General features: G+C 49.7%; 1 protein-coding gene across 1 annotated transcript; it reads left to right on the top strand.

The window, feature by feature from the left end:
• Window positions 1-8207: 8207 nt before the first annotated feature.
• NKX1-2 (NK1 homeobox 2) lies at window positions 8208-13391 on the top strand. Its single transcript, XM_045439162.1, has 2 exons — window positions 8208-8613; window positions 10288-13391. The coding sequence occupies exons 1-2, from the start codon at window positions 8400-8402 to the stop codon at window positions 11019-11021; spliced, it is 948 nt and encodes a 315-aa protein (XP_045295118.1). The 5' UTR covers window positions 8208-8399; the 3' UTR covers window positions 11022-13391.
• The last annotated feature ends 11341 nt before the right edge of the window (window positions 13392-24732 follow it).

Below are 24732 nucleotides of genomic sequence, written 5' to 3'. Positions count from 1 at the left end.
CCCTCCTTCCTGTCGCTGCTTGGCAGGTCACCAGTGAGGTGAGGCTCAGGCTGTCAGCTCCAATGCTTTCGAGCAACCCTGGACAAGGATGTGTGGGAGAGGACACAGTGCGTGATACTTTCCTGGGACTTCCGTCCTTCATTGGCCTCTTCTTGCCATGGAGACACCAGTTCCCTGTTTGTGCAAAGAGTGGGGAGTTGGCAGTTTTAAATAAGTGTGCGGGGGGCGCCTGGGTGGCGCAGTCGGTTAAGCGTCCGACTTCAGCCAGGTCACGATCTCGCGGTCCGTGAGTTCGAGCCCCGCGTCAGGCTCTGGGCTGATGGCTCAGAGCCTGGAGCCTGTTTCCGATTCTGTGTCTTCCTCTCTCTCTGCCCCTCCCCTGTTCATGCTCTGTCTCTCTCTGTCCCAAAAATAAACGTTGAAAAAAAAAATTTAAATAAGTGTGCGGAATTATTAGGATTGGCATCAGCCCATCGGCACTCTCACATGAGGTACTTTTTGTCAGAGAGACTCTTTCCAAAGCTGTGGGCAGGGGTAAGGGATTTTCCCTAAGGGAGTAGGATCCATTATAGACCCATATCCATATCTAAACATTTCTGGATCCTTTTTTTTTTCCTTAATTTTTTAAAATGCTTTTTATTTTTGAAGGAGAGACAGAGAGTGAGCAGGCGTGGGGCAGAGAGAGAGGGAGACACAGAATCCGAAGCAGACTCCAAGCTCCGAGCTGTCAGCACAGAGCCCGACGCGGGGGCTCGAACTCACGATCCGTGAGATCATGACCTGAGCCAAAGTCAGACGCTTAATGGACTGAGCCACCCAGGTGCCCCTCTGGAACCTATTTTTACTTTCATCTTCGCCTGTACCACCTCTTAAAGTGTGGGATTTCCAATCCATTTTAATCGGGCTATAGAGCTTTGGGTTTAGGCTACGGGGCCACCGTGCATTCCTTTGAAATCTTCAACCTGCTGAATGCCGGAATGTCAATGGGTGCAAAGACAAATGCATGAGCCTTGACTTTAGGAAAGTCCGAGGATCAGTCTGTACCCCATACAGTGTGATAAGGGCTGTGCCCATCAGCAGTCCTGGACCTTGGCTAATTGATTTCCAAAATGGGGGAGAGGCAAAATGAGCGTTGGGAAGGCTGTAAGACAATTCACAGGATCAAAGAAAATGCGGGGGAACCAGCCCTCAGAAAGTACTAGAACCATCAGCTCTGGGAGTGGGAATCAGCAGATGACTGCGTTCAGGCATCACTGCTGGGCTCATGCAGCCCCCGCTCAGTGTCGTGCTGCCTCAGATTCCCAGGGGAGAGAGCCTGGAGGGTCCCGCAGGAGCCCACTCCCACCCCCTGGCTCGCCGGGGCCCTTGCTTGGCAGTCCGACATCTGAAGGGGGGGTGAGGCAGGGATGATCTGAGCAAAGTCAAACTACTGATACCAGAAAAGGGGTGAGGATGCTGATCAGGCAAAAGCAAGATGCCTCCCAAGGCCGTAGGGAGGGCTGGGCACCGTGTGGGAAGGAGCGCCCCGGGGAACGCAGGTTGGGCAGGGCAGGACTCACAGAGAAAAGAGCACTTGGACAGAGGAGACTTGAAGCCGAAAGCAGGTTCGCAGGCAGATGTGGGACGGAGAGAACATTGCTGGAGTGACACACACGGGTGTGAGAGCGAGTCCTACCCGGGGCCTTGTCTCGTTGCCAGGACTGGAGGCCCTCTCAGGGTATGCGATGGTTAATTTTGTATAGCACCTTGCCTGGGCCCTGGGACGCCCAGCTATTTGGTCAAACGTTACTCTTGCTGTGTCTGCGAGACCGTTTTTAGATGATATAAACATCGCCATTGGCAGACTGAATGAAGCAGATTGTCTGCCCCAATATGGGTGGGCCTCACTCAATAAGTTGAAGGCCTAAATAGAGCAAGAAGGCTGACCACCACCCCCCTGCCCCCCACGACTATGCCAGCAGTTCTCCTGGGCCTCCGGCTTGCCGGCTCATCCTGTAGATCTCGGGTCTCACCAGCCTTCATAACTGCATGAACCAATTCCTTTAAAAAATCTCCACCTCTCTCTCTCTCTGTCTCTCTCTCTCTCTATCCATATAGCCTATTGATGCTGGTTCCCTAGAGAAACCAAGACTAACAAGGGTGGCTCCCATCAAAGAGAAGAGGAAGGTTTATAAGGATACACAGAGGCTCATGGGGACCCAGAAGCCCCTGCACAGCCGGCCTCTGGAGGCGTGGAACTCAGGCAGGGGCTGGTGCTCACCCATCTGCCAGTGTCTCTTGCAGATTCCCTGCTTCGCTCCACACATGTGTTCTGTTCTGCTCTCGCAGCTCAGGCCGAGTGTCTACTCACTCATACCGTCCGTGATCATGTGGCCCCACTATGGCCACCCTGTCTCCATATTTCTTGCCCACTGAGCTCAAGCTCCCACCACTGGCAGGAAATGTGCCATTGGGTCTTGATCAGACTCTGGGATCGGACTCCTGGGGTCTGACTCAGCCAGGTCACCTGGTTGAGCTGACTGCTTTAGGCAGCCCAGAAATGGGCCATCCCAAAGGCTGGGTGTCCCCTCTGCTCCCCTGGCCCACTGACCAGTCGCCGGGATCCAGAGGCTGGGCAGAGTCTCCAAGAAGGCAGCACGTGTGGGCAGGAGACCCACACACATCTCACATGGAACACCACCGTGCGGGGACCAGGCAGTGAGTGGGGTTGGATTGTGAAGAACCCCCACCTCCTGCTCGGCGCTAAGGCATTTGGTCTTCACCCCGCGGACCACGGTAGCCACGGAAATGCCGCGAGCCCTGGTGAATCAGGTGAGGTCCCTCGGCGTGAGCCCAGCTGAGGTAGCCGACTTGCGACCCACAGACGTGCTTCTGATGGTTTGTTTTTCAACATTTTGAATTGCTTGCCAGCATTGGAAACTTTGGACTTGTCACATAGGAATCCAGCTTCCCAGCTACTCAGGGGCAGCATGGAGATCAGGCAGCCTTGATCAGCATTCTTACAAGGCCGCCACCCACCCGGTGGAGTCACAGCAGCCCCCAGTCGGGGAACACTGGCACTCCAGCTGGGTTTACTGGTTTAGGCCACGGCCACGGCCAGGTGCTCTCAGGGCTGCAGTCTGCACACCCACGTGAGGTGAAGATCTTGGGGAGAAGGCAAAGCTAGGGGCAGGGGGACCAGGGACTAGAAGTTAAGAGCATGAAATTTAGGGGCGTGCCTGGGTGGCTCAGTCAGTTAAGCGTCCAACTTTGGCTCAGGTCATGATGTCACAGTTCGTGGGAACGTTTGAGCCCTGCATCGGGCTCTGTGCTGACAGCTCAGAGCCTAGAGCCTGCTTCAGATTCTTTGTCTCCCTCTCCCTCTGCCCCTCCCCTGCTCGTGCTCTCTCTCTCTCTCTCTCTCTCTCTCAAAAACAAATAAACATTGAAGAAGAAGAAGAAGGAGGAGGAGGAGGAGGAGGAGGAGGAGGGGAAGAAGGAAGCATGAAATTTAGGCACAGATGTGGGGAACAGAGGGCTTTGACGCTTACCTTGCAGGACACTTGCCTAAGAATGACGATCATACTCATCTCCATTCAACAGGGAAGCAGATGCTTCATATATTTGCAAAGTGCCACCTTGGCTCCTGTCTTTATTCTGCACGCGGTGTCTCCCTTCGGAAGGGCATTAACACGGCATTCGATGCTCACAGTGAGCAACAGCCCAGCCTGCATTCATTCGCGCCCCTCTTCCTTCTGGCCCTGCCCCTCCCTCATCACTTCTCACCCAATATGTCCTCAGCTTGTCACTTGGCATTTCTCCCCCATTCTCCTTCTTCCAATTACATGTCTCTATTTTTCCAGATGCCCAGAGCAATTTGGTTTGCCTGGCAATCCCCGTGTCTTGGGCTCCTCCCGGGAATATCGTAAAACAGTAGGAAAAAACACGGAATGTAAGAGCCAAAGCTGGATCCCCAAACCTGCGCCACAGTCTCCTCCTAGGTAGTGTTGGGCTTAGTTATTTCCTGGCAGGGCCTCTCACATATCCCAGCTCCGTGTGTAACTTTGAAGGAAAGCCATTCGATCAATGTCTGAGATTAGATTTCACCCTGGGGCAGCAATGTGATTTCCTTAATCAGAATTTTACCAAAGCAGGTTCCGAAATCTCACCGCCCAGGTTCAGATCTTAGCTTCACCGCTTCCTCGCTCTGGGGTCATGGGCAAAACAGGGATAATAACAGTGCCTGCTTCGTGGGGTTGTGGGGAGGATGAAATGAAAAAACCCCGAATAAGCAAAGAGCTTGGCCGAGTGCCTGGTTCAGAGCAAGTTCCCCAAAAGAGCAGCTCTTATTAATATCGTCATTATCGGAAAAAAATTAACATGGATTCTACTTATCAATGTAACCCCTGCTTTATCCCCTTCTTTGATGCTTCCTCAACATTGCTGAGATAAAGAAGTTGATTTTTTTTTTTGTAACCTGTTGATTTCCAAGAAGAAATACTGATTTCCTAGAGCAAACTATGCTAAGTACACATTTTTGTTTTGGTTGCAATGGGGGACGGTGGGAAGGCTACTGTTTGAGCTTTCACAAGTGAAAACCTCCAAGGTGGGTTTTTAAAAGAACTTGCTCTGCTTGGCAGTCAGAGTTCAAAGCCCTGGTGGGAAACTGTAAATGCTAGCCTTTAATTGTAAATGAACTCTCCAGCAACAAGGGGTATAGAGTCAAGTAAACGTTAACAACTGATTTCTGCTGTCATCAGTAGTTTCCTTTTAAAATCCAGCGCCTTCCATCCCCCCCCCCCCCATTTTGCAGACCGTTTCTGAATTGAAATACATCTTGGGGAAAACTGGCTGAGGTCATGAGTAATGGGGTTGCCCACAAGGCTATCCCTGCAGTTGACTTCTCTCCCTTTGTCACCAAGCCGTGCCTTATGAAGCTGTCTCTTTGGCGTATACGTCCTGCCCAGGGGGCTGGCCCAGAACTGCAGGGTTTTACCTAGAGAATTTGTTTATTTTATTGCAGGAACATAAGATGTTATCTAAGGTGCTTTGACACGGCTCATAATATTGCTCTCCCTCTGCATAAATAGCAAATTCTTTCCGTGTTAACACTGTTCATGTCTCAGGCAACAGCTCTTCAAGGCTGTGCTGGAATTATAGGCCACTTTGTTTGTGGAATAGCTTGGGAAGCTTGGCACCATTGATTTGCATCAGTGCCTCCGGAATAGCCTTTGCCTTCTCCTTAAAGATACTATCTAAACTGTGAAATTCATTAAATAGCCCCAGAAATGGATCAGGTTATTTAACACAACATCCCTAATGGCGCAATATCTCAGCTGTCTGCACTGATAGTGAACATTGTCTTGGACAGTGTTATCAGCCCAGGACACCCGCTATGAATATTGATCCCGAGCTTGTTACAGCCATCAGTTGCCATCAGGACAGGTCAGGGTGGGAACTCACCTAGCATCAAAGCAATTTAAAGACAGCACTCAGGCAGAATTTTAATGCCCACGTTGAAAAAACAAATCAACTCCACGCACAAAGGGAAGGTGGCTTGCTGGATATGGATATATTTATTATACAGGAACACCTCGGGTATAAATACATGGGTGAGGACATTAGCGAGTGAACACAAGGCCAAATTGTACCAATCGGAGGTCTCACTGCCTCCTGGTCATTCACAAAGCCGGTGGCCAGAAAGACAATTCCCTAAGGCCTCCCCCGCCCCTCACCAAATTGCAGAATTTTGCCTGTCTGTTGGGTGGGGTGGTTCTCTCTAAAATGGGTAAAAGGGAGCATTTTCTATTCCTTCAATGCTGCTGGTACACACTACAGTGTTTCTTTTGCATCATCTATTTCCAGAAGCCAAGCACATAACCTGAGCTGCACTGAACACACGTATTAGAAAGAGAGATGAAAAAAATAATAATAAAGGGCCAGGAAAAATTGATAATAACTAAAAGAAGTTATTAAAGATTGAGTCTTAAAGAACGTGGCCTTTATGCGTCCTTGACTTTGTCTCCAATTTGTTGCTTCTCCCTTTTTTGCTCCTTTTTTTATATGTGACACCTGCGGACCTCAAAGGAAAGGGGATTCGTATCATTGAAATAAAATTCTTTTGAGGCAATTTATAAAGCGAAAATGGAAATGACCCAGGCTGGGACGGCTCTTAGCTGTCTGCAGCCATCCCTGTCCCTCTGGTTTGGGTATGAGGTGCCTCTGGAATGACAGCCCATCTTCCCGTGAAAATGGCTTCAAGGTTGCCAACAGGAGAACAGAAGAAGGACTGTGGGATGCCACAGATGCCCATTCTGGAGCTACCTTAAGCAGATCTCTTTCTACCCTGAAGAACCTAGATATGAAAAAATATGAATGTGGGTGGGAAAAAGTAAAAGGGGGCTGGGATCAATATAGGGAGGGAGGGAGAAAGAAAAGGAAATTAAAAAAGAAAAGAGCTGTCAAAGCAGAAAGCAAAATACCCTAATGGGTATGTGTTCAGGAAGGTTCTGTGATGTGCAATCCAGGGTCCTGGGTGCCACTGTTTAGTTCCAGGGCCACCTTCTCTTTGGTGTTCACAGGGCGTGCATTCCCTCTGGTGGGAGGTGGGCCAGGGGGCTCGGGCAGGGCACTTCCTTTCCTGCTTTCCTGTAAAAGCACAATCCATCAGGCTTTAGAACGAGAGCTGGTTTGAATTTCGGCAGGGCTTTAAAGTCGGCAGGGAATACAGGGGCCGCCTCTGGGAGGGGCCACAGGTTTGAATGAGAAAAGCTACAAGAAACGGGCAGATAGGGTCTTCTCTTCAACAACAGATGGGATTAACAGCGCCCCACCCACGCCCGCACTTTAATGGGCCAGTTTCTCCACCTCCTCCTACTGCTACCTTCTCGGACCATAGTAACTGCCAAGTCATTGTTTGGGAGCCCCATGGGGCAGGGAAGAAAGGAACAGCAGAGTTTGAAGTGGTTCTGGGAAGAGGGGTGGGAGAAACCTCAGAATTTGCCGCTGGGATAAATACTTACTGCTCATAGACCGCTCCCCAAGCGATGAGAGGAAAAAGGAATGCTAAGATGGACCTGGCTGGGGGAAGTTTCCCCCAAGGACTGATGTGCATCATTCCATGGGACCTGGCGGGGCAGATGGGAGCCCTTTCAATTATCTCTGTTCTCTGACTTCAAATTCAAACCAGACAAGCATCTTTTAACCTTTTTCCTCCTGGGGCTAGAAGGAGATGGGGGTCAGAGATGCAACCTGGGTCCCAGAGACCCAATTTCTGTTGCAAATGATTGAATCTGTAACTGTGAAGAAGGGCTGAAGGGCATCAGGGTTATGCTTGGCGTCTCAGCAAGCCGGGGGCAGCCACCCTCGCCTGGCTCACCGGGCCTCACCAGGGCATCTCCCTCCCCTGGCTTTGAACCCGCAACCTGACACGGTTTCCACAGCGGCGGGGCACCCTGGCGGGGGGCGGGGAGGGGGGGGGTTGGACCTCTCTCCAAAACCCCTCCAGCTCTCCTGACCCTGCTGGGCTAGGCTCCGGCTGGGGGCAGAAGGGAAGAACTTTCTCCCTCCATTTCTGAGATGGCAGGATATACTGGAAAGGATACAGGTCCGGAAAAAGAAGAGCTAGGTTCGAATCCGGACGCTGTCCCAGTCAACAGTAACCCTGGGCAACTCCTCATCTTTGAACCTCAATGTCCTCATCTTTAAACGGGGATAATAGTTTTGCCGGGCCACTCCCACCTCACAGGGATGCTCAGAGAATCAAACGAGATCGCGCAAGCCCGGGGCATTGTGAACCGTAAACCGTGAGAACGTTAGAGCCTTTCAGTCCGAGGTGACCAGGTCTGAGGTCACCCCTGTGATCCACAGGCGCGGCAGATGTGCTGAGCGTTGCCTTCGAGTAATCAGTGCTGGCCTCAATTATATCCCCAATTCAAAGTCACGGGGGAAAAGTCACAAACGCAAGCGCAAGTCAGTGTGTGTGTGGGGGGGGGGGGGCGGGGGTGTCCCCCAGGAGGGAATCGTCGCGCGATCCCTCGCTCGCGCACGCCAGCAGTCCCCGTGGGTCGGGCGGAGGCGCGCGGAGCCGGCGGCGGTGTAGGGGCGGGCGCGCGCGCCGGGCTCACGCAGGCGCCCCCGTGCCGAGGCCAGCGGCCCCCGCGCGGCGCGGGGCAGTCGTGGGGCTGCGGCGAGCGCGCCCTGCACGTGGTGGGGGCCCGGGCCGAGCAAGTGCCAATCCCGGCGCTGCGCCCCCGCGGCTCTCGCCCAGCCCCGCCCCCGCGCCCCCCTCCCCGGCTTCACTTGGCCGCCGCGACCCTCCTACTGGCCGGAGAGCGGCGGCCCCGCCACAGCCGAAGGCAAGCCCAAGCGCGGCCATCCCGGACCCCGCGCCGCCGGCCTCGGGCCCGCGGGCGGCGGGCATGCTGGCATGGCAGGACGGCGGGGCCAAGGCGGCTCCCGCCCACCACAAGATTTCCTTCTCTGTCCTGGACATCCTGGACCCGCAGAAATTCACCCGCGCTGCGCTCCCGGCCGTGCGTCCTGCTCCCCGGGAAGCCAAGAAAAGTTTGGCAGAGGCCGAAGCGGGGAAGGACGCCAGCCCGGGGGACTCAGCTCGGCAGCGGGAGACCCCTGGTAAGGATGCGAAGCGGTCCCCAGTTCCGGGAAGCCTCAGCCCAGATGATGCCGTGGGGGAGTTGGAGGCGCGCGGGGGGAGAGGGGGAGGGCAACCAGGGACAGAGTGAGCGGCCCTTAGCGGAGCGTTCGCCAAAGGGAGAAGGCCACCCGGGACGAGGTACAAAGTGTTGCCTTGCCTCTGTGTCGCAACTGAATTGAGGCAGAAAAGAGGCCCCCAACATCCTGGGTCAGGGATTTGCCTACCAAAGCTGGTCCCTACTCACCGGCCAAGTCACTAAGCGCCACAGTTGTATTTTTTTGCTCGGCAGTGGAAACTAAACAGCGGGCGTCCACCTTATTATCCAGGCTCACTCATTTATCGGGCATTTAATGCGCCCGCTACGTGCCAGGGCCTAGCCTAGAGACGGGGATAAAAGTCATGGAAAACTTCAGAACCCACGAGGTAGAGAACATCATGAATACTGCCCCCATTTTATGATTGAGGAAACAGAGGTGAAATCATGTGGAGGGGTCTTCGTGAGTGCGAGGTCAGGTTTAAGCACCGCGTGCCCACTTCCAACCACCCTTCCCACCATAGAGACACCTGCAGAGATTCCGCTGCCCCAAGCGCTCTCTCTCCCCAGACCCAACCTTTGACTGGGGTGGGAGCAGGGATGGAGTGGGGCGAGGGGAGGCCGCCGTGGTCCTCTCTCCTCGAAACATTTTGACCTAACTCTGGTGGACACTTGATGAGAAGCCTGGGAGAGTATGTGTCCGGAAGGTAGGACAAAAGACAACAGGATCCGTGCTGGGTGAAGCGTGGGCACGAGGCTCCCTGGAGAGACGCTGAGTCCGGGCGCAGGTCCGAGAGACGCTGGATGTGGCACAGCCCCCCCCCCGCTTCTCCTCCCCAAGTTTGGCAGTGATTGTCTGGGCCTCCGGGCGCCAACGGCGGCTGCCGCTTGGGCCAGGGTAGTCTGCCTGGTAATTGTTCGGATCGCCCCTCGGAGGGGCCGCTCTCCCCTCCCCCCACCTCCATGATCGATATTCTATTACTGGCGCCTGCATATCTCCTGCCCGCAGCTTGCAGGTACCGACTTCAAACCCCCTTTCCCTGTCTGATCCTAATATTGTTCGATTAAAACTTACCTTTAATAGATGACATCTATCGATCCGGCCCCGCACAAATCTGAAACTCTATTAACACGGCAGGAGAGAGAAGATGGGAAAGAGGGAATTTCACTTTAAGGCGGGGGGGGGGGGGGCTTAATAACTTCTTTTTTAATTGCTAGGAGTTCCAGACCAAAATAGGCTTCTAGCGACCAGAGAGACACAGCCCTAAACGCACTTGACATTTCGATGTCTCCACGTACAGTGATCCTACCCTCCCAATATTGTCCAATATGGTCATTATTTTTTCTTAATGCAAGGTGTCACTCATTCATTCAAAACACACTTCTTGGAAGTCAGCTAGGCGGCAGCTGAGTAAAGGGCAAGAGGATACCGCCCCCCTAAACCCCAAATCCTGGCTTGCGAGGATGTGTGGTCGCGGGGGTGGGGGAGGGGGGAGCGCGATGCCGGAGAGGGGCCGACCTGGGGGGCTCTGAAAAAGAACAGGAGGAGGAGGAGGTCTGGGGACCCGGAGGGGCTGGGTCGTGCGGGGCTTCTGGTCACGCGACCCTTTTCCACTAGATGCTGCGGACCGCGGCGCGGGCGCGGCGTCCCCCTTGGAGGGCTCGGAGGCCGAGGAGGCCGAGGAGGAGGAGGAGGCCGAGGACGCGGGGCGGCGGCGGCGGAGGGAGCGGGCCGCGCGCCTGGAAGCGGACCCGGCGCGTTCCCCCGAGTCCCGGGCGGCGGCGTTGGCGGCGGGGGAGCGGGCCCCCGGCGGGCTGGCGGGCTCCCCGGGCTCGCCCGACTCCCCGCGGCCCCGGCGCCGGCGCACGGAGCCCCGCTGCGCCAAGCCCAGGCGCGCGCGCACCGCCTTCACCTACGAGCAGCTGGTGGCTTTGGAGAACAAGTTCCGGGCCACGCGCTACCTGTCCGTGTGCGAGCGCCTGAACCTCGCGCTGTCGCTCAGCCTCACCGAGACGCAGGTCAAAATCTGGTTCCAGAACCGCAGGACCAAGTGGAAGAAGCAGAACCCGGGCGCCGACGGTGCGGCGCAGGCGGGGAGCGGTGCGCCCCAGCCCGGGGCGCCCGGAACGGCAGCCGCGGCGGGCGGCGGCGGCTCGGGAGGCAGCCCCGGCGCCCCCGGGCCGGGCGCGCTGCCCTTCCAGACTTTCCCCTCCTACTCGGCGGCCAACGTCCTCTTCCCAGCCGCCACCTCCTTCCCGCCGACGGCCGCCGCCGCCGCCGCCGCCGGGGGCCCCTTTGCGTCCTTCCTCGGACCCTCCTACCTGACCCCTTTCTACACCCCGCACCTATGAACCTGGAGCTTCTCGGGGGTCCACTTGGTCGGGACTCACAAATGACTGGCGTCGTCGTGTGGTCCCGGTTCCACCGAGGGGCGCCGACGTGCACGGCCCGCCCCCTCGTGGTGAGCGGGTGTCTGCGCGCCGCTTCCTTTCCGGCTGTGGGGAGGCGCCACCGGAGGGCAGGGAGAGGCCGCCTGCCGACTCCAGCAGCGCCCCTTGCCGCCGCGCCGACCCTCTGAATCCACGAGATCCGCAAAGGGGATCAAGGATCTGCCGTCTTTAAAAGTGCCCCGAGATGAAGGCTGTCCTCAGAGCTTGGCGTTTCTGAACTTGGCTCTTCGCTTTGGGTCAGGCTCCATTCGGTTCAAGGGCTCCTTTTGAGGGTCTGGGTGTCCCGAGCAGGGCTAACACTGCCGCGCTGCGGGGTTGCAGATGCCGGGGACCCGAGACTTCCTGCCCACGGGTCGCTCACAATTAGGATGGAATCTTCGAACATTTTAGCTCACACACGTGGTAAGCAGCTTGCCCTTTTCGGAGCGGATGGTCTCCCTTTCTGTACTTGATTATTGGCCCCAAACCAAGGCTTCCTCCCAAATATTGAACGAGCTGGGTCCACGAGCACACACAGCCGCGGTGAAATGGACTGTTTTTCAGATGCACAAATTTCTACGTTTTTAGATTTTCATTTCAGATTGGGACTTGAGCACAATTCTTGTTCTAAACGGACTCTCCTGAGAGACTAGGTCTCTTACTTTTCTGAGAAGCCCTAGAAGTCTCTGCTAGGAAACGTAACGGCTTTGTGGCCGGGCTTACCTGCTAACGCAGACACAGTTCCGCCGCGCTGCACGTTTTCTGAGCAGTTTCCCGAACCAGGCAATGGCCTCAAACGCGTAAAAATGATAAGGAAGGGACCAGTGGTTCGAAGCCTATGCCTGAGGCTGCCTGTTTTGATTTCCAGTCTTTGATATTCTTAAAACTTCAGTCCTGGCTCCTACGTCGGTCCGGGCAATTCCTAGGCCCACAAATAGTGAACCAAAAGCTGGGAGAGCTGAGCTCCTCCAGCACACGTGACTGTCATGAATTGGACTTTTTTTTTTTTTTTTTTTAGCAGCAGGCAAAAGTTCCTATTAGAGTATCAGATCAGAAAAGAATGGTATGAAAGCTGTCTTTACAGAGAGGGGACATTCGAAAGTGACTGCCTGCTGGGCTATTTTTTAAAAGCACCAACTCAACATTATTAGAGCTTCATCGAGAGCAATTCTTGTTCCAAACAGACTCTCTGATGGCATGGTGAACATGTGAAGGGTTGTCAAGGGTGCGAAGGAAGTATTTCTTGGGCTAAAGCAGAAGCAAAATCGTACCCATAATGGATTCAACTGCCACAGCTTAACGTATGGCCCTTAGTTCCAACTGCTACTTTTTTCTCCCTTAAAAAATTAGTTATTCTGTAAAATTCTCATGCCAGACTTGTTTGGAATGCTGCTTTTAGTTCTCTATGTAATGTGTTTGAAGCTCATATCTCAGAAACCCAGCTCTGCCTAAGTAGGTCACGTTTATTTCTTCCTTACCTGGATTTGATTATTTGAGGCCTGCTGCTATCTACGTGGATAGCATCCTGCTTGCCATTTTTTGATAGCCTGTGCCATTAAAAATTAAATTTAATGATCACGGGCTTCTTCTAAAGTACATGCAGTTTGGTATCACGAACATATGATATCATAATTTTGAAATATCTAGTTCTATGGTTATCAGAAATGATAGAAAATATCCCCCCTCCCTTATGCCAAATTCAATGAAGACTCCGTATTCACAGGACTCTCACAAGATTTGAGAATGTGTATCATTTAATTGCGTATTATTTACTAATTACTCTTTTCCTTCTATTTTAAAGAAGAGTGTCCCCAAACAGTGCATTGTTTCTAAAAGACAATTGATGCCAGATGAGATTAAAAATGCAGTTACTATGGTAGAGAACTTTTTATTCACTTTACGCGTTGATAAACACTCCCTCAATAACTGCTCCTTGGTTTCTGAAAAGCAACACCCATGTGTCACGAACAGGCAATTCAAGTACACAGAGGCAAGATCTGTAACGAGAAGCTGAATTTCCATAAGATGTGGAAACATTTCATCTCTCAGGTACCAGAATCCCAGAAGACTCCACCAGTCGGAAGAGAGGGACCAGGGAGGGAGGCGGGAAGCTTATCTGCGGACTAGCTTGAAGTGCTGTCATTCTTGACCTTTCCTGTTAGGACACCTTGTAGCAGAGTAATGCTCCAAGTGTGTGGCTTTGGATTTGCGCTGCTTTGAAAGGCCCCGTGGCTTTCCAACCGAATCCACGGATGTGTTTGTCTAATAAATCCTTTTTGTAACGCTTTCTCATTTAACTGTTTCTTGTTTTCTCTTGGCAAAGTTTTCAGCTAATTTTGTAATTATCAGAGTTTGTATGTATGTGTCCCCTCCCCTCGCCAGCTAGTATTCACAAATTGAGGGTATCTCCACCCTGACACTACTCTTCATGCCACGTTAGGTGGTACTTTGCCAAACCCATGCCAAACATACACGGAGCGGCTACCCTGGCAGGCAGTATATACAAACACACGGGGCCATTTTCTTTTTTTCTTTTTTTTTCTTTTATTATTATTATTTTTTTTTTAATTTTTTTTTCAACGTTTATTTATTTTTGGGACAGAGAGAGACAGAGCATGAATGGGGGAGGTGCAGAGAGAGAGGGAGACACAGAATCGGAAACAGGCTCCAGGCTCTGAGCCATCAGCCCAGAGCCCGACGCGGGGCTCGAACTCACGGACCGCGAGATCGTGACCTGGCTGAAGTCGGACGCTTAACCGACTGCGCCACCCAGGCGCCCCTTATTTTTTTTTTTTAAATTTTTTTTTTCAACGTTTATTTATTTTTGGGACAGAGAGAGACAGAGCATGAACGGGGGAGGGGCAGAGAGAGAGGGAGACACAGAATCGGAAACAGGCTCCAGGCTCTGAGCCATCAGCCCAGAGCCCGACGCGGGGCTCGAACTCACGGACCGCGAGATCGTGACCTGGCTGAAGTCGGACGCTTAACCGACTGCGCCACCCAGGCGCCCCTCTTTTATTATTTTTTTTTTAACGTTTATTTATTTTTGAGACGAGAGAGACAGAGCATGAACAGGGGAGGGTCAGAGAGAAAGGGAGACACAGAATCCGAAACAGGCTCCAGGCTCTGAGCTGTCAGCCCAGAGCCCGACGCGGGGCTCAAACTCACGGACCGCGAGATCATGACCTGAGCCGAAGTCGGCCGCTTACCCGACTGAGCCCCCCAGGCGCCCCAACAGGGCCATTTTCAAAGCAAAAGTGAAGCATCTTACAGAATTTTGTTAGTGGCTACAAATTAAATCAACACCTATGTACCAGATTTTTAGGGCATTAACTTCCTAGACTTACTTTGCAAGTTCTTAGTACCTTATAAAGTGCCTGGTAGGTCACTTTTTTGGAGTTGCACCATCCATTGGTCATAGATTTCTGATGTTAAAAAATGACCATTTCAGATCCCCACTTGAAACCCCACAGCCAAGAAGAAGGGGAGTGAGTGGAGAGCGTCTTATATGTTGAGAAATCCCCATCCGTTTTATGGGCACGGATCAATTTAGTGTATTTGTCTTTTTAGAAATAACTGCTAAGCACCTATTGAACTATTTAAAAAAAAATTTTTTTTACACTTATTTATTTTTGATAGAGAGAGACAGAGTACAAGTGAGGGAGGAGCAGAGAGAGAGAAGGAGACACAGAATCCAAAGCAGGCTTCAGGCTCCGAGCTGTCAGCACAGAGCCCAACGCGGGGCTCGAACTCACAAACCGCAGGATCATGACCTGAGTGGAAGTCAAACGCTTAATCGACTGAGCCACCCAGGTGCCCCTGAACTAGTTTTAAAAATTATCAATAGGCCAACAAGATATTCTTCAATAAATGCTAATAAGTACACTTAAAAACATAATTCCCCCTCAGGGTGCCTGGGTGGCTCAGTCGGTTACGCGTCCAACTCTTGATTTCGGCTCAGGTCGTGATCTCAGGTTCGAGCCCCATGTCGGGCTCTATGCTGACAGCTCAGAGCCTGGAGCCTGCTTCGGATTCTGTGTCTCCCTCTCTCTGTCCCTCCCCTGCTCGCACTCTACTCTGTCTCTCAAAAATAAAATAAACATTAAAAACTTAAAAACAACAACATAATTCCCCCCCCTTAAGGTCAACTGAAGGGAAGCATTTAAGCGTGAATGAAGTGGGAAGACCAGATTCAGGGAAAGAGAAATAGGAAATGTCCCTTCTTGCTTCTAGTTGGAAGAAAATCCCCCCGGGAGCCCAGTTGTGGAGACAAAGGGAGAGGGAGCCTTGGAGACAGGAGGACTAGGTCCCTGCAGGAAGTGGGAGGGGAATGCCAGCTGGAGAAAGCCAGGCTTCCCCATACCTAACCCTCCCTGGTTCTCTGGGGCTGTGGTTATCAAGGACCGCAGGTGAGGCCCGCGACCTCCGAGCGGCTGGGTTCGAAGCCACTGCCACCCCCGAGTCCATATATGAACTTGGCAAGTTCCCTGTGTCTTGGGCCTCAGTTTCCTCACCGTGGTGCCTAGCTCAGATGAGCAACTTGTATGGAAAACACTTAGTTCCTGGCACACTGAAGGTAGTTGTTACTCCCAGCTTGACGCTGGGAAGGACAGTAAGCACGCTGTGCCTAGCCCGACCACCTCATTTACAAAATTTTTACTGCAGCATAATAAACATACAGCAAACTGAAAATACCCGACGCGTACAGCTTGGTGCCTTTTCACAAACAGAATACACCTTCCTAGGGGCACGTGGCTGGCTCAGTCAGTGGAGCGTGTGACTATTCATCTCGGGGTTGCAGGTTCAAGCCCCACTTCAGGTGTAGAGATTGCTTAAAAATAAAATCTTGAAAAAAAATATATACCTTTATAATCAGCATCCAGATCAAGAAACAGAACAGGATGAGCATCTCAGAGCCCCCTTGTGTCCCCTTCCAGTGATTACCTCCCCCACGGACATCCGAAAGCACAGATTACTTGTGCCTCGTTTTCTTTTTCTTTTAATTATGGAAAAGGAATCCTGCAGTATATATACTCTTTGTGCCTGGTGGTCTTTGGTCAACATTATTTATGAGTTTCATCAATGTTGTGTGGCATATAGTTGTAGATTATTCATTCCTATTACTGTTAGCGTAGCACTGTAGACCAACTCGTTTATCCATTCTACTGGTGGCGGGTGATCAAATACTCCTTCATTATTTTGATTGAACTGTCTTACACACATCTTTTGGTAAACATATCTTCCTATTTCCGTTGATAATGTATCCAGCAGTGGGGTTACTGGGTGCGCAGATGCCTAGCTTTAGATACAGTCAACCAGTCTTCCAGCCTGTGGGGGCAATTTCCATTCCCACCTGCAAGGGAGGAGAGTTCCAGGTGTTCCACATCCTCCCAACATATAGTATTGACCACCTTTTCCATCTGATGGTCCTGGAAGCTATATAGTCGGCATCACACTCTGGTTTTAAATTTCATTTCCTGACGGGTAATGATGTTGACTGCCTCTCCATATGCCTGTTGGCCATTGGCGATCTGTTTCGGTGAATGCCCTGTCACATCTGCCCACTGGTAAGACAAACTGAGTCTTAGAGAGGAGGGGACTTGCCCCAGGTTGTCCGTGTTACCAAAGAGACTGAGACTTGGCGAGGTTATGAGACTCGCCTAAGGTCTCACAGTAAGAGAAGAGCAGAGCCTGAAAGCTGGGCCTGATGACTCCAGGATGATTTAAATTGTACATGAGGCCACCAGTCATATAAAATATTTGGCAATTTTTTTTTTAATGATCTGAGTGCTGCTTGGGCATTTAAAAAAGTTTATTTTTGAGAGAGAGAGAGAGAGAGAGAGAGAGAGAGAGAGAGAGAGTGCAGGGGAGGGGCAGAGAGAGAGGGACAGAGGACCCTGAAGCAGTAGTTATAGCTAAGTATCAGTGTTGGAAAGAAAGGGTATTCCGTTGCTCCTCCGTCCTCCCTCCCCCTCCTCCTTCCTTCCTGCCAGACTTGTACTGAGCACCCATTTTGTGCCAACTGTTTTGGATGGTGGAAATTGAAGTCAAATGAATTCCCAGACACAGGGTAGGTTACAGTCTGTGTATTCCTATTTTTTCTGTGATCGTGGTGGTTTGTGGAGACAAAAAGAAGACAACCCGCGGGGCACCTGGGTGGCTCAGTCTGTTAAGCGACAGACTGGCTCGGGTCACGATCTCATGGCTTGTGAGTTCGAGCCTTGCCTCTGGCTCTTGTGTTGACAGCTCAGAGCCTAGAGACCGCTTCCGATTCTGTGTCTCCCTCTCTCTCTGCCCCTCCTCTGCTCACTCTCTGTTTCTCTCTCTCTATTTCTCTCTCAAAAATAAACATTAAAAAAAAAATAAAGAGGACCCTTTATTTTCCCTCTACCACTTACCAGCTATGCAATCTGAGGCGAGTTTCCTCAAATGTCTAAGCCTCCAAGAGGCACATATATGCTCTTAGTAATTGTTAAGGTTCTTCTTGCCAGTGTAGAGATTGGCTTATGTAGGTAACCGAGGGGTTGGACCAAGGCCCAACCTTGGGATTTTTTTTTAACGTTTTTGTTTATTCTTGAAGGAGAGAGAGACAGAAAATGAGCGGGGGAGGAGCTGAGAAAGGGGGAGACATAGAATTTGAAGCAGGCTCCAGGCTCTAAGCTGTCAGCACAGAGCCCAATGCGGGGCTCGAACTCACGAACTGTGAGATCATGACCTGAGCCGAAGTCAGACCCTGAACCGATTGAGTCACCCAGGCGCCCCTTAAAGATTTTGTTTTTAAGTAATCTCTACACCCCATGTGGGGCTCAAATTTAAAACCCTGAGATCAGGAGTCACAGGCTCTAATAACTGAGCCAGCTGGGCACCCTGGGGACTGCATTTTCAATAAGCGCTTTTTATTTTTATTTTTATTTTTTTAAGTTTTATTTATTTAAGTAACTTCTACACCCCATGTGGGGCTGGAACTCATGACCTTGAGATCAAGAGTCAGCATGCTCCTCTGGGCCAGCCAGGCGCCCCAATAAATGCTCTCCCGGGCAGCTGCTGATTACACAGTGCTCATCCTTTGCGAGATTTACTCTGGCCAAGAACACAGGGGGCGGGAGAGGACAGTAGACAGTCCACACAAAAGAGCTGAGTGGACAATCTTGTAAAATTATTTATTTTACAAAATCGATTCCCTTCTTGTGAGTCATTTTCTTTCATGTGTAGTTAATACATTTACAAAAGGAGCTGCTGTTCTCTTTGCTTTTATTTTCTTAAAAAAAATTTTTTTTTAACATTCATTCATTTTTGAGAGACAGAGACAGAGAGAGAGCGAGACAGACAGACAGAGTGTGGTTGGGGAAGGGGCAGAGAGAGAGGGAGAGAAAACATCCAAAGCAGGTTCCAGGCTCTGAGCTGTCAGCACAGAGCCGGACGCGGGGCTCAAACTCATGAACTGCGAGATCATGACCTGAGCTGAAGTCAGATGCTCAACTGACTGAGCCACCCAGGCACCCTGTCTTTACTTGTAAATAACCTGCAGATCCTAAGGCAAAAGGGGCCGGGTCTGGGGGACAGTTAGGCTGCACTTTGAGAGCACCACAGTCATGAGGTCCCAAATTACCACCAATGTGCAGGAAGGTTTCAAAGTAACCATTAAAAGGCTAGTTTCTTCCCTTTTTAAAAGGTCTTTTCTTTCACAAATGCATTTTTTTCTAAGGGGTTGTGGGGTGGCACAGGGGGCTCTTTTTGGTACATCATCATTTGTGGCTCTAAGTCACTCTAAGTTCTTAGGGATTCAGAATACTAGTTCCTATGAATGGGGCACTTGGGCGCCTTGGTTAAGCGTCTGTCTGACTTCAGCCCAGGTCTTGATCCTACAGTTCATGAGTTCACGCCCTGCATCAGGCTCCCCACTGACAGTGCAGAGACTGCTTAGAATTTTCTCTCCCTCTCTCTCTCTCTCTCTCTGCCCCTCCTCGGCTTGTGCTCTCTCTCTTTCAAAATAAATAAACTTAAAAATTAAAAAAAAAAAAAAAGAGTACAGTACTAAGTACCATAAAAGGAAACTAACCAACTCCTCTTGGAGCCTAAAAATCCCCACTCACATCTAAGCAAGATTCTGATGGAATCTTTTTAAAGACATCAAAACAAAGTTCAAGCACATCTCTAGTGTAAAATGAGCTTCTTTCCATATAGTTCAGTAATATTGGTGAATAGAGCCCATAGCAGTTATTCAAGAGATACCACAAAAATACCGCGTCTTTTCTGATAAATTCACAAGGTGTCTTAATAAAAAATACCTTATTCTTGAGTCACACTTCTAAATCTTTCAAAACATTTTAAATCTTTAAGCTTATTTATTTATTAAAAGATTTTATTTTTTATTTTTTTCAATTTAATGTTTATTTATTTTAGAGACAGAGAAAGACAGAGGGTGAGCAGGGGAGGGGCAGAGAGAGGGAGACAGAATCCAGAGCAGGCTCCAGGCTCTGAGCTGTCAGCACAGAGCCTGATGCAGGGCTCAAACCCATGAACCCTGAGATCCTGACCCGAGCCGAAGTCGGAAGCTTAACAAATTGAGCCATCCAGGCGCCCCAAAAGATTTTATATCTAAGTTATCTCTACACCCAACGTGGGGGCTTGAACTCACAACCCTGAGATCAAGAGTTGCACGGTCCACCGACTGAGCCAGCCAGATGCCCCTCAGCCTTTTTTTTTTAATCGGGAAAATATACATTACACCGAATTTACCATTAAAGCGTTTGATTTAGTGCCAAGAGGTATAGCCACAATATTAAGGAACCATCTCTTCTATCTGGTTCCAGAACTTTTTCATCCTCTCACGCAGAGACCCTGCACCCATTAGGTAGTTACCATCCATCCCCACTGCCTGTACATTAACAGCCACTGGTCGGCTTCCTCTGCACATTTGTCTTCCCTGGATATTTCCTATAAATGGGATCATGTAAAACACGGCCTTTCTTGCCTAGGTTCTTTCTCATGTATCGTTTTCATTGTGTTCATCCATGTTTTAGCAGCTGTGAGTACTTCACTGCTTCTCATGGCTGCTTAATACCCACCGTAGGGAGAGCCCACATTTTGGTTGTCCATTCCTCAGTCGATGGACATTCGGGTTCTTTCCACACTGTTGCGATTGTGAATAATGCTGCCGTACACATTCGCGTAAGAGTTTTTGTTTGCGCGCCTGTCTTCAGTTCCCTTCAGTATGTAAGTAGGGGTGGGATTACTGGCTCACGTGGTAATCCCATGTTTAAGTTGTTAAGGAATCCTAGAGTATTCTGCACCCTTGTACATTTCCCACCAGCAACGCTGAGGGCTCTGATTTTTCCACATCCTTACCAACAATTTTTATTATTACTGGTTTTTTTTTTTAATTTTTAATGTTTATTTATTTTTGAGAGAGAGACAGAGACAGAGAGAGACAGAGCATGAGTGAGGGAGGGGCAGAGAGAGAGGGAGACACAGAATCCCAAGCAGGCTCTAAACTCTGAACTGTCAGCACAGAGCCCGACGCTGGGCTCCAACCCACAAACCGTGAGATCCTGACCTGAGCCGAAATCGAACCCTAAACCGACTGAGCCACCCAGGAGCCCCTGTTATTACTGTTTTCAAATTAAAACCAATTAGTCGGTGTAAAATGTATCTCATTCTGGTTTTGATTTGTATTTCCCTAATCACTAATGATATTAAACATCTTTTCATGTGCCTGTTGGCCATTCGTAGGTCTTTGGAGAAATGTGCATGTAAACCTTTCGCTCACTTTTTAATTGGGGTGTCTTTTGTGGTTGAATTTTAAGAATTCTTTGTATATTCAAAACACATACCCTCCTCCTCCCCCTCTTTTTTTGTACATTAAAATAATTATACTCCCAAGACTCCTCCCTCCCTTCCTTGGCACAATTACTGAGCACCAGCTGTGTGCCAAGTGCTATCCTAGCATCTGGAAATGCAACAGGAAGACCCTGGCTGGGCCTGGGAGAGGAGCTCGGCTGAGTGAAAGTCACAGACAGGTGCGCACCTGGTGCAACAAAGTGTAGAAAATGCCATGGCTTTCTTGTCAGCCGTTTCTGTATGAAGCAACACTCTCCTTAGCACTGATGTCATTTGGAATCCGGGCTGGAAACAAATAGGCTATTGATGTCACTTCTGCCATGCTTGTTCTATACAGATCTGGTTTGTGTTTTACAAAGGTCTTGCCAGGCATTTATAACTCCCAGGGTGTGGCAGACATTATTAACATAGAAGCTAATGTTATTTGCGAGATATGTTCAAAGGATCAGAGTTACTTGTTTTCCTGAGATGAATCGTGATTGGGTTTTTTTGCCCTTACAAACTTGCTAGCTTTGGGTTGCCTGGGTGGTTCAGTTGGCTAAGCATCCGCCTTCGGCTCAGGTCATGATCTCACGGTTCGTGGGTTCGAGCCCCGCGTTGGGCTCTGTGATGACAGCTCAGGGCCCGGAGCCTGCTGGGGTTCCAGGGACCCCTGGGTGGCTCAGTCGGTTAAGCTTCGGACTCTTGATTTCGACTCAGATCATGATCTCATGGTTTGTGAGTTCAACTTCTACTTGGGGCTCCATGCTGACACTGCAGAGCCTGCCTGGGGTTCTCTCTCTCTCTCTGCCTCTCCACTGCTTGTGCTCTCGGTCTCTCTCTCTCTCAAAATAAATAAAAGCTTTAAAAATATATATATATACATATGTGGCGCCTGGGTGGCTCAGTCAGTTAAGCGTCCGACTTCGGCTCGGGTCATGATCTCACGGTTTGTGGGTTCGAGCCCTGCGTTGGGCTCTGTGCTGACAGCTCGGAGCCCGGAACCTGCTCCAGATTCTGTGTCTCCCTCTCTCTCTGCCCCTCCCCTGCTCATACTCTCTCTCAAAAATAAATAATGAAGATTTTTAAAAATGTAAAATAAATAAACATTAAAAAAATTAAAAATTAAATATAAATAGAATTTCTAACATTTTCTTCCTGCACATCCTCATCACATCTTACACTTCCTCCCAGACTAAATCCTGACACGTTGCTTTTCTCTGCCTGGGCGGCCAGATCCTCTAGCAGGCAAGGCCTCACCTTAATCCCTTAGCACCTGCTACATTTTGTCTGGAGTCATTGCTTCTTCCGTCTGGGAGAGCCTGCCCGTTTCTTTCTCTCTGTCTCTCGCTCTCTTTCTCTGCCAATGCATCCACATATCTTGGGGATCTTTTACCCCTCACACTGGAATATGTTGGCACTCAATCAATTGCCATGAAATGATCGAACTATCTTTTCACCTTTTGGTGGGTCTCCTATTGTCGTATTCTCCGGTGTTTGGGGGTGGTTCTATTTTTCCACAACCTTTTCAGAGATTTGGGTAACGAGTCTGAGGCAACACCACACTAAAAAAGAAGTTGTTCATAACTTTTGTGTAGCAATAGAAGCAATTTTTTTTTCCCTTTCAGGTCATCACGGATGTATCAGCTCCATAAAAATCAACTACTTAGAAAAATGGCCACACAGTTGAATGTCGCAGTGGGAACTTGCTCTAAGTTTTCCAACTGCCTTCAATTTGTTCGCTACCCCTTTCAGAGACGGCACCATTCCGTGGACCACGCCAGCCTGCTTTGCTCTCCTCGGAGACCTGGATTTAGAGTCTTAGCCTTGAAATTGGAAGTGCAGGTCAGTCCTGTGACCTGGCAATCCTACTTGTAGGACTTTATCCTACAGCTACACTTTTATGAAATGTCACAGATGAGGTTATCTATTGTGACACACTTTGCAATAGCAAAAGATTGGAAGTAATCCAAGTGTCCTGCAATGGGGCTATTAAGCAGCTGTAAACAAAAGAATGAGGGCCCTCTCTCCCTATTGACACAGAGGGAGCTCTGGGGCACATATAACCTGCTCTCAGGGGCGTTAGAAAGTGGAGAAAATAATGGCATGCGTGTGTATTTGCTTCTATTTGTATGAAGAGTCGAGAAACCAGAAGCTAATACAAAGAGTTGCCCTTGGTAGGGGATGCTGACTGGATGGCTTTGGGGCAGGAGGAAGAGTTCTTGGGGTGTACTTTTAAATTTGCTTTGACTTGTAAATGAGGCAAAGTATTACCTATTTACAAAACAAAAAGAAGTTGCTTGGGAGTGAAAGCGTCGGAGAGGAAAGTAGTTCTATAGAGTTGTCAAAAAAGAAAGAAAGAAAAAGAAAAAAGAAATAAAGAGCTACATGCTTTATACAATTGGATGACTTCCAAAGTTCCTTCAAATATCTCACTCTTTGGAAATTAGGAAGAAAATTGGAACTGTTTTTTTCCACAATCTGCCCAGTAGGGCACTGGGCTACCTCTCTGGATTTATGACCAGTTTCCTTTAGAAAACTAACAGACGTGGGAAGGTGTTACCAAAGCTTGTTCAAGGACCAGAAGAAGGCCAGCTCAGAATGAAGTTCCTAACATATAACCCAGCCCAACTGTGCTTTGCTTCCTGACCTCCAAGGGGCAGATGAGAAAACTCTAGGGTGGTCATGAGTAGGGCCAGAGTGGGAACAATTTCTGAGCTATCTGAGCACCACTTCAACTGTTAAAAAGTTGCCTTTTCGGGGCGCCTGGGTGGCTCAGTGGGTTAAGCATCCAACTTCGGCTCAGGTCATGATCTCACAGTTTGTGAGTTCGGGCCTCGCATCCGGCTCTGTGCTGACAGCTCGGAGCCTGGAGTCTGTTTCGGATTCTGTGTCTCCCTCTCTCTCTGCCCCTCTCATGCCCATGCTCTGTCTTTCTCTGTCTCTCAATAATAAATAAACGTTAAAAAATTTTTTTAAAAAAGTTGCCTGTTCTAAATAAAATTTACTCCAGCAGATCCCAGTAGTAAAACAGTTGCCTTTTTAAAAAAAATGTTTGATTTATTTCTGAAAGAGAGAAACAGAGTATGAGCGGGGTTGGGGCAGAGAGAGAGCCACACAGAATCTGAAGCAGGCTCCAGGCTCTGAGCTGTTCAGCACAGAGCCTGACGGGGGCGGGGGGGGGGGGGGGGGGGAGGCTTGACCTCGTGAGACAGGAGATCATGACCTGAGGCCAAAGTCGGAAGCCACCCAGGCACCCCAAAACAGTTGCCTTTTTAATTGGCACTTCTCTAGCTTTCTAAGTATAAGACATGATTTACTTAGATAGATTTCAGTAGGAATCTGCAGAAGAGGGAAGATTCAAAGCCAGGTGATGATGGTGAAGTTTTGTGAAAGAACCTTTACTCATTATTGTAAATAAAAATATTAATGCCCCCGTGGTTTGAGCCACTGGGTAGGTTAGAAGTAGGTAGATTTTTTAGTGTCACATTTATTAGAGGTCTTCAGGATAACCCATTTTACAAGCCGGATAAGTGAGCAGTGGGATCTCAGGTTACCCAGGCAAGGAGTGGAGTCGGGATTGACTTCTAGATTCTCTGACTTCAAATAAAAGTTATCCAAGTTTTGGCACTCAGAGTTAGCCTTCATGGAATCAATAAAAAAATCATTGCAAAATACACTGAGCTTATTAGTATCTGGATAGATAAGGATGTAAATATTTAACTAGCACTTAAGATTTCTCTTATTTTTTTAAGTCACGAGCAATGCAAATAATTTCCAACATAAGTGGCTGCAAACTCACTACTTGGATTTT

The sequence above is a fragment of the Leopardus geoffroyi genome, chromosome D2, assembly GCF_018350155.1.
Source record: "Leopardus geoffroyi isolate Oge1 chromosome D2, O.geoffroyi_Oge1_pat1.0, whole genome shotgun sequence".
NCBI lineage: Eukaryota > Metazoa > Chordata > Mammalia > Carnivora > Felidae > Leopardus > Leopardus geoffroyi.
The sequence above is the reverse complement of the archived record's forward strand: the minus strand, read 5'-3'. Positions and strand labels throughout refer to the sequence as shown.

Bases quoted from the DNA above. Each gene is read 5' to 3' on its own strand.
- NKX1-2 (XM_045439162.1), top strand. From the start codon at position 8,400: ATGCTGGCATGGCAGGACGGCGGGGCCAAGGCGGCTCCCGCCCACCAC. The intron at 8,614-10,287 runs GTAAGGATGCGA...CTTTTCCACTAG, and splicing joins TCGGCAGCGGGAGACCCCTG to ATGCTGCGGACCGCGGCGCG.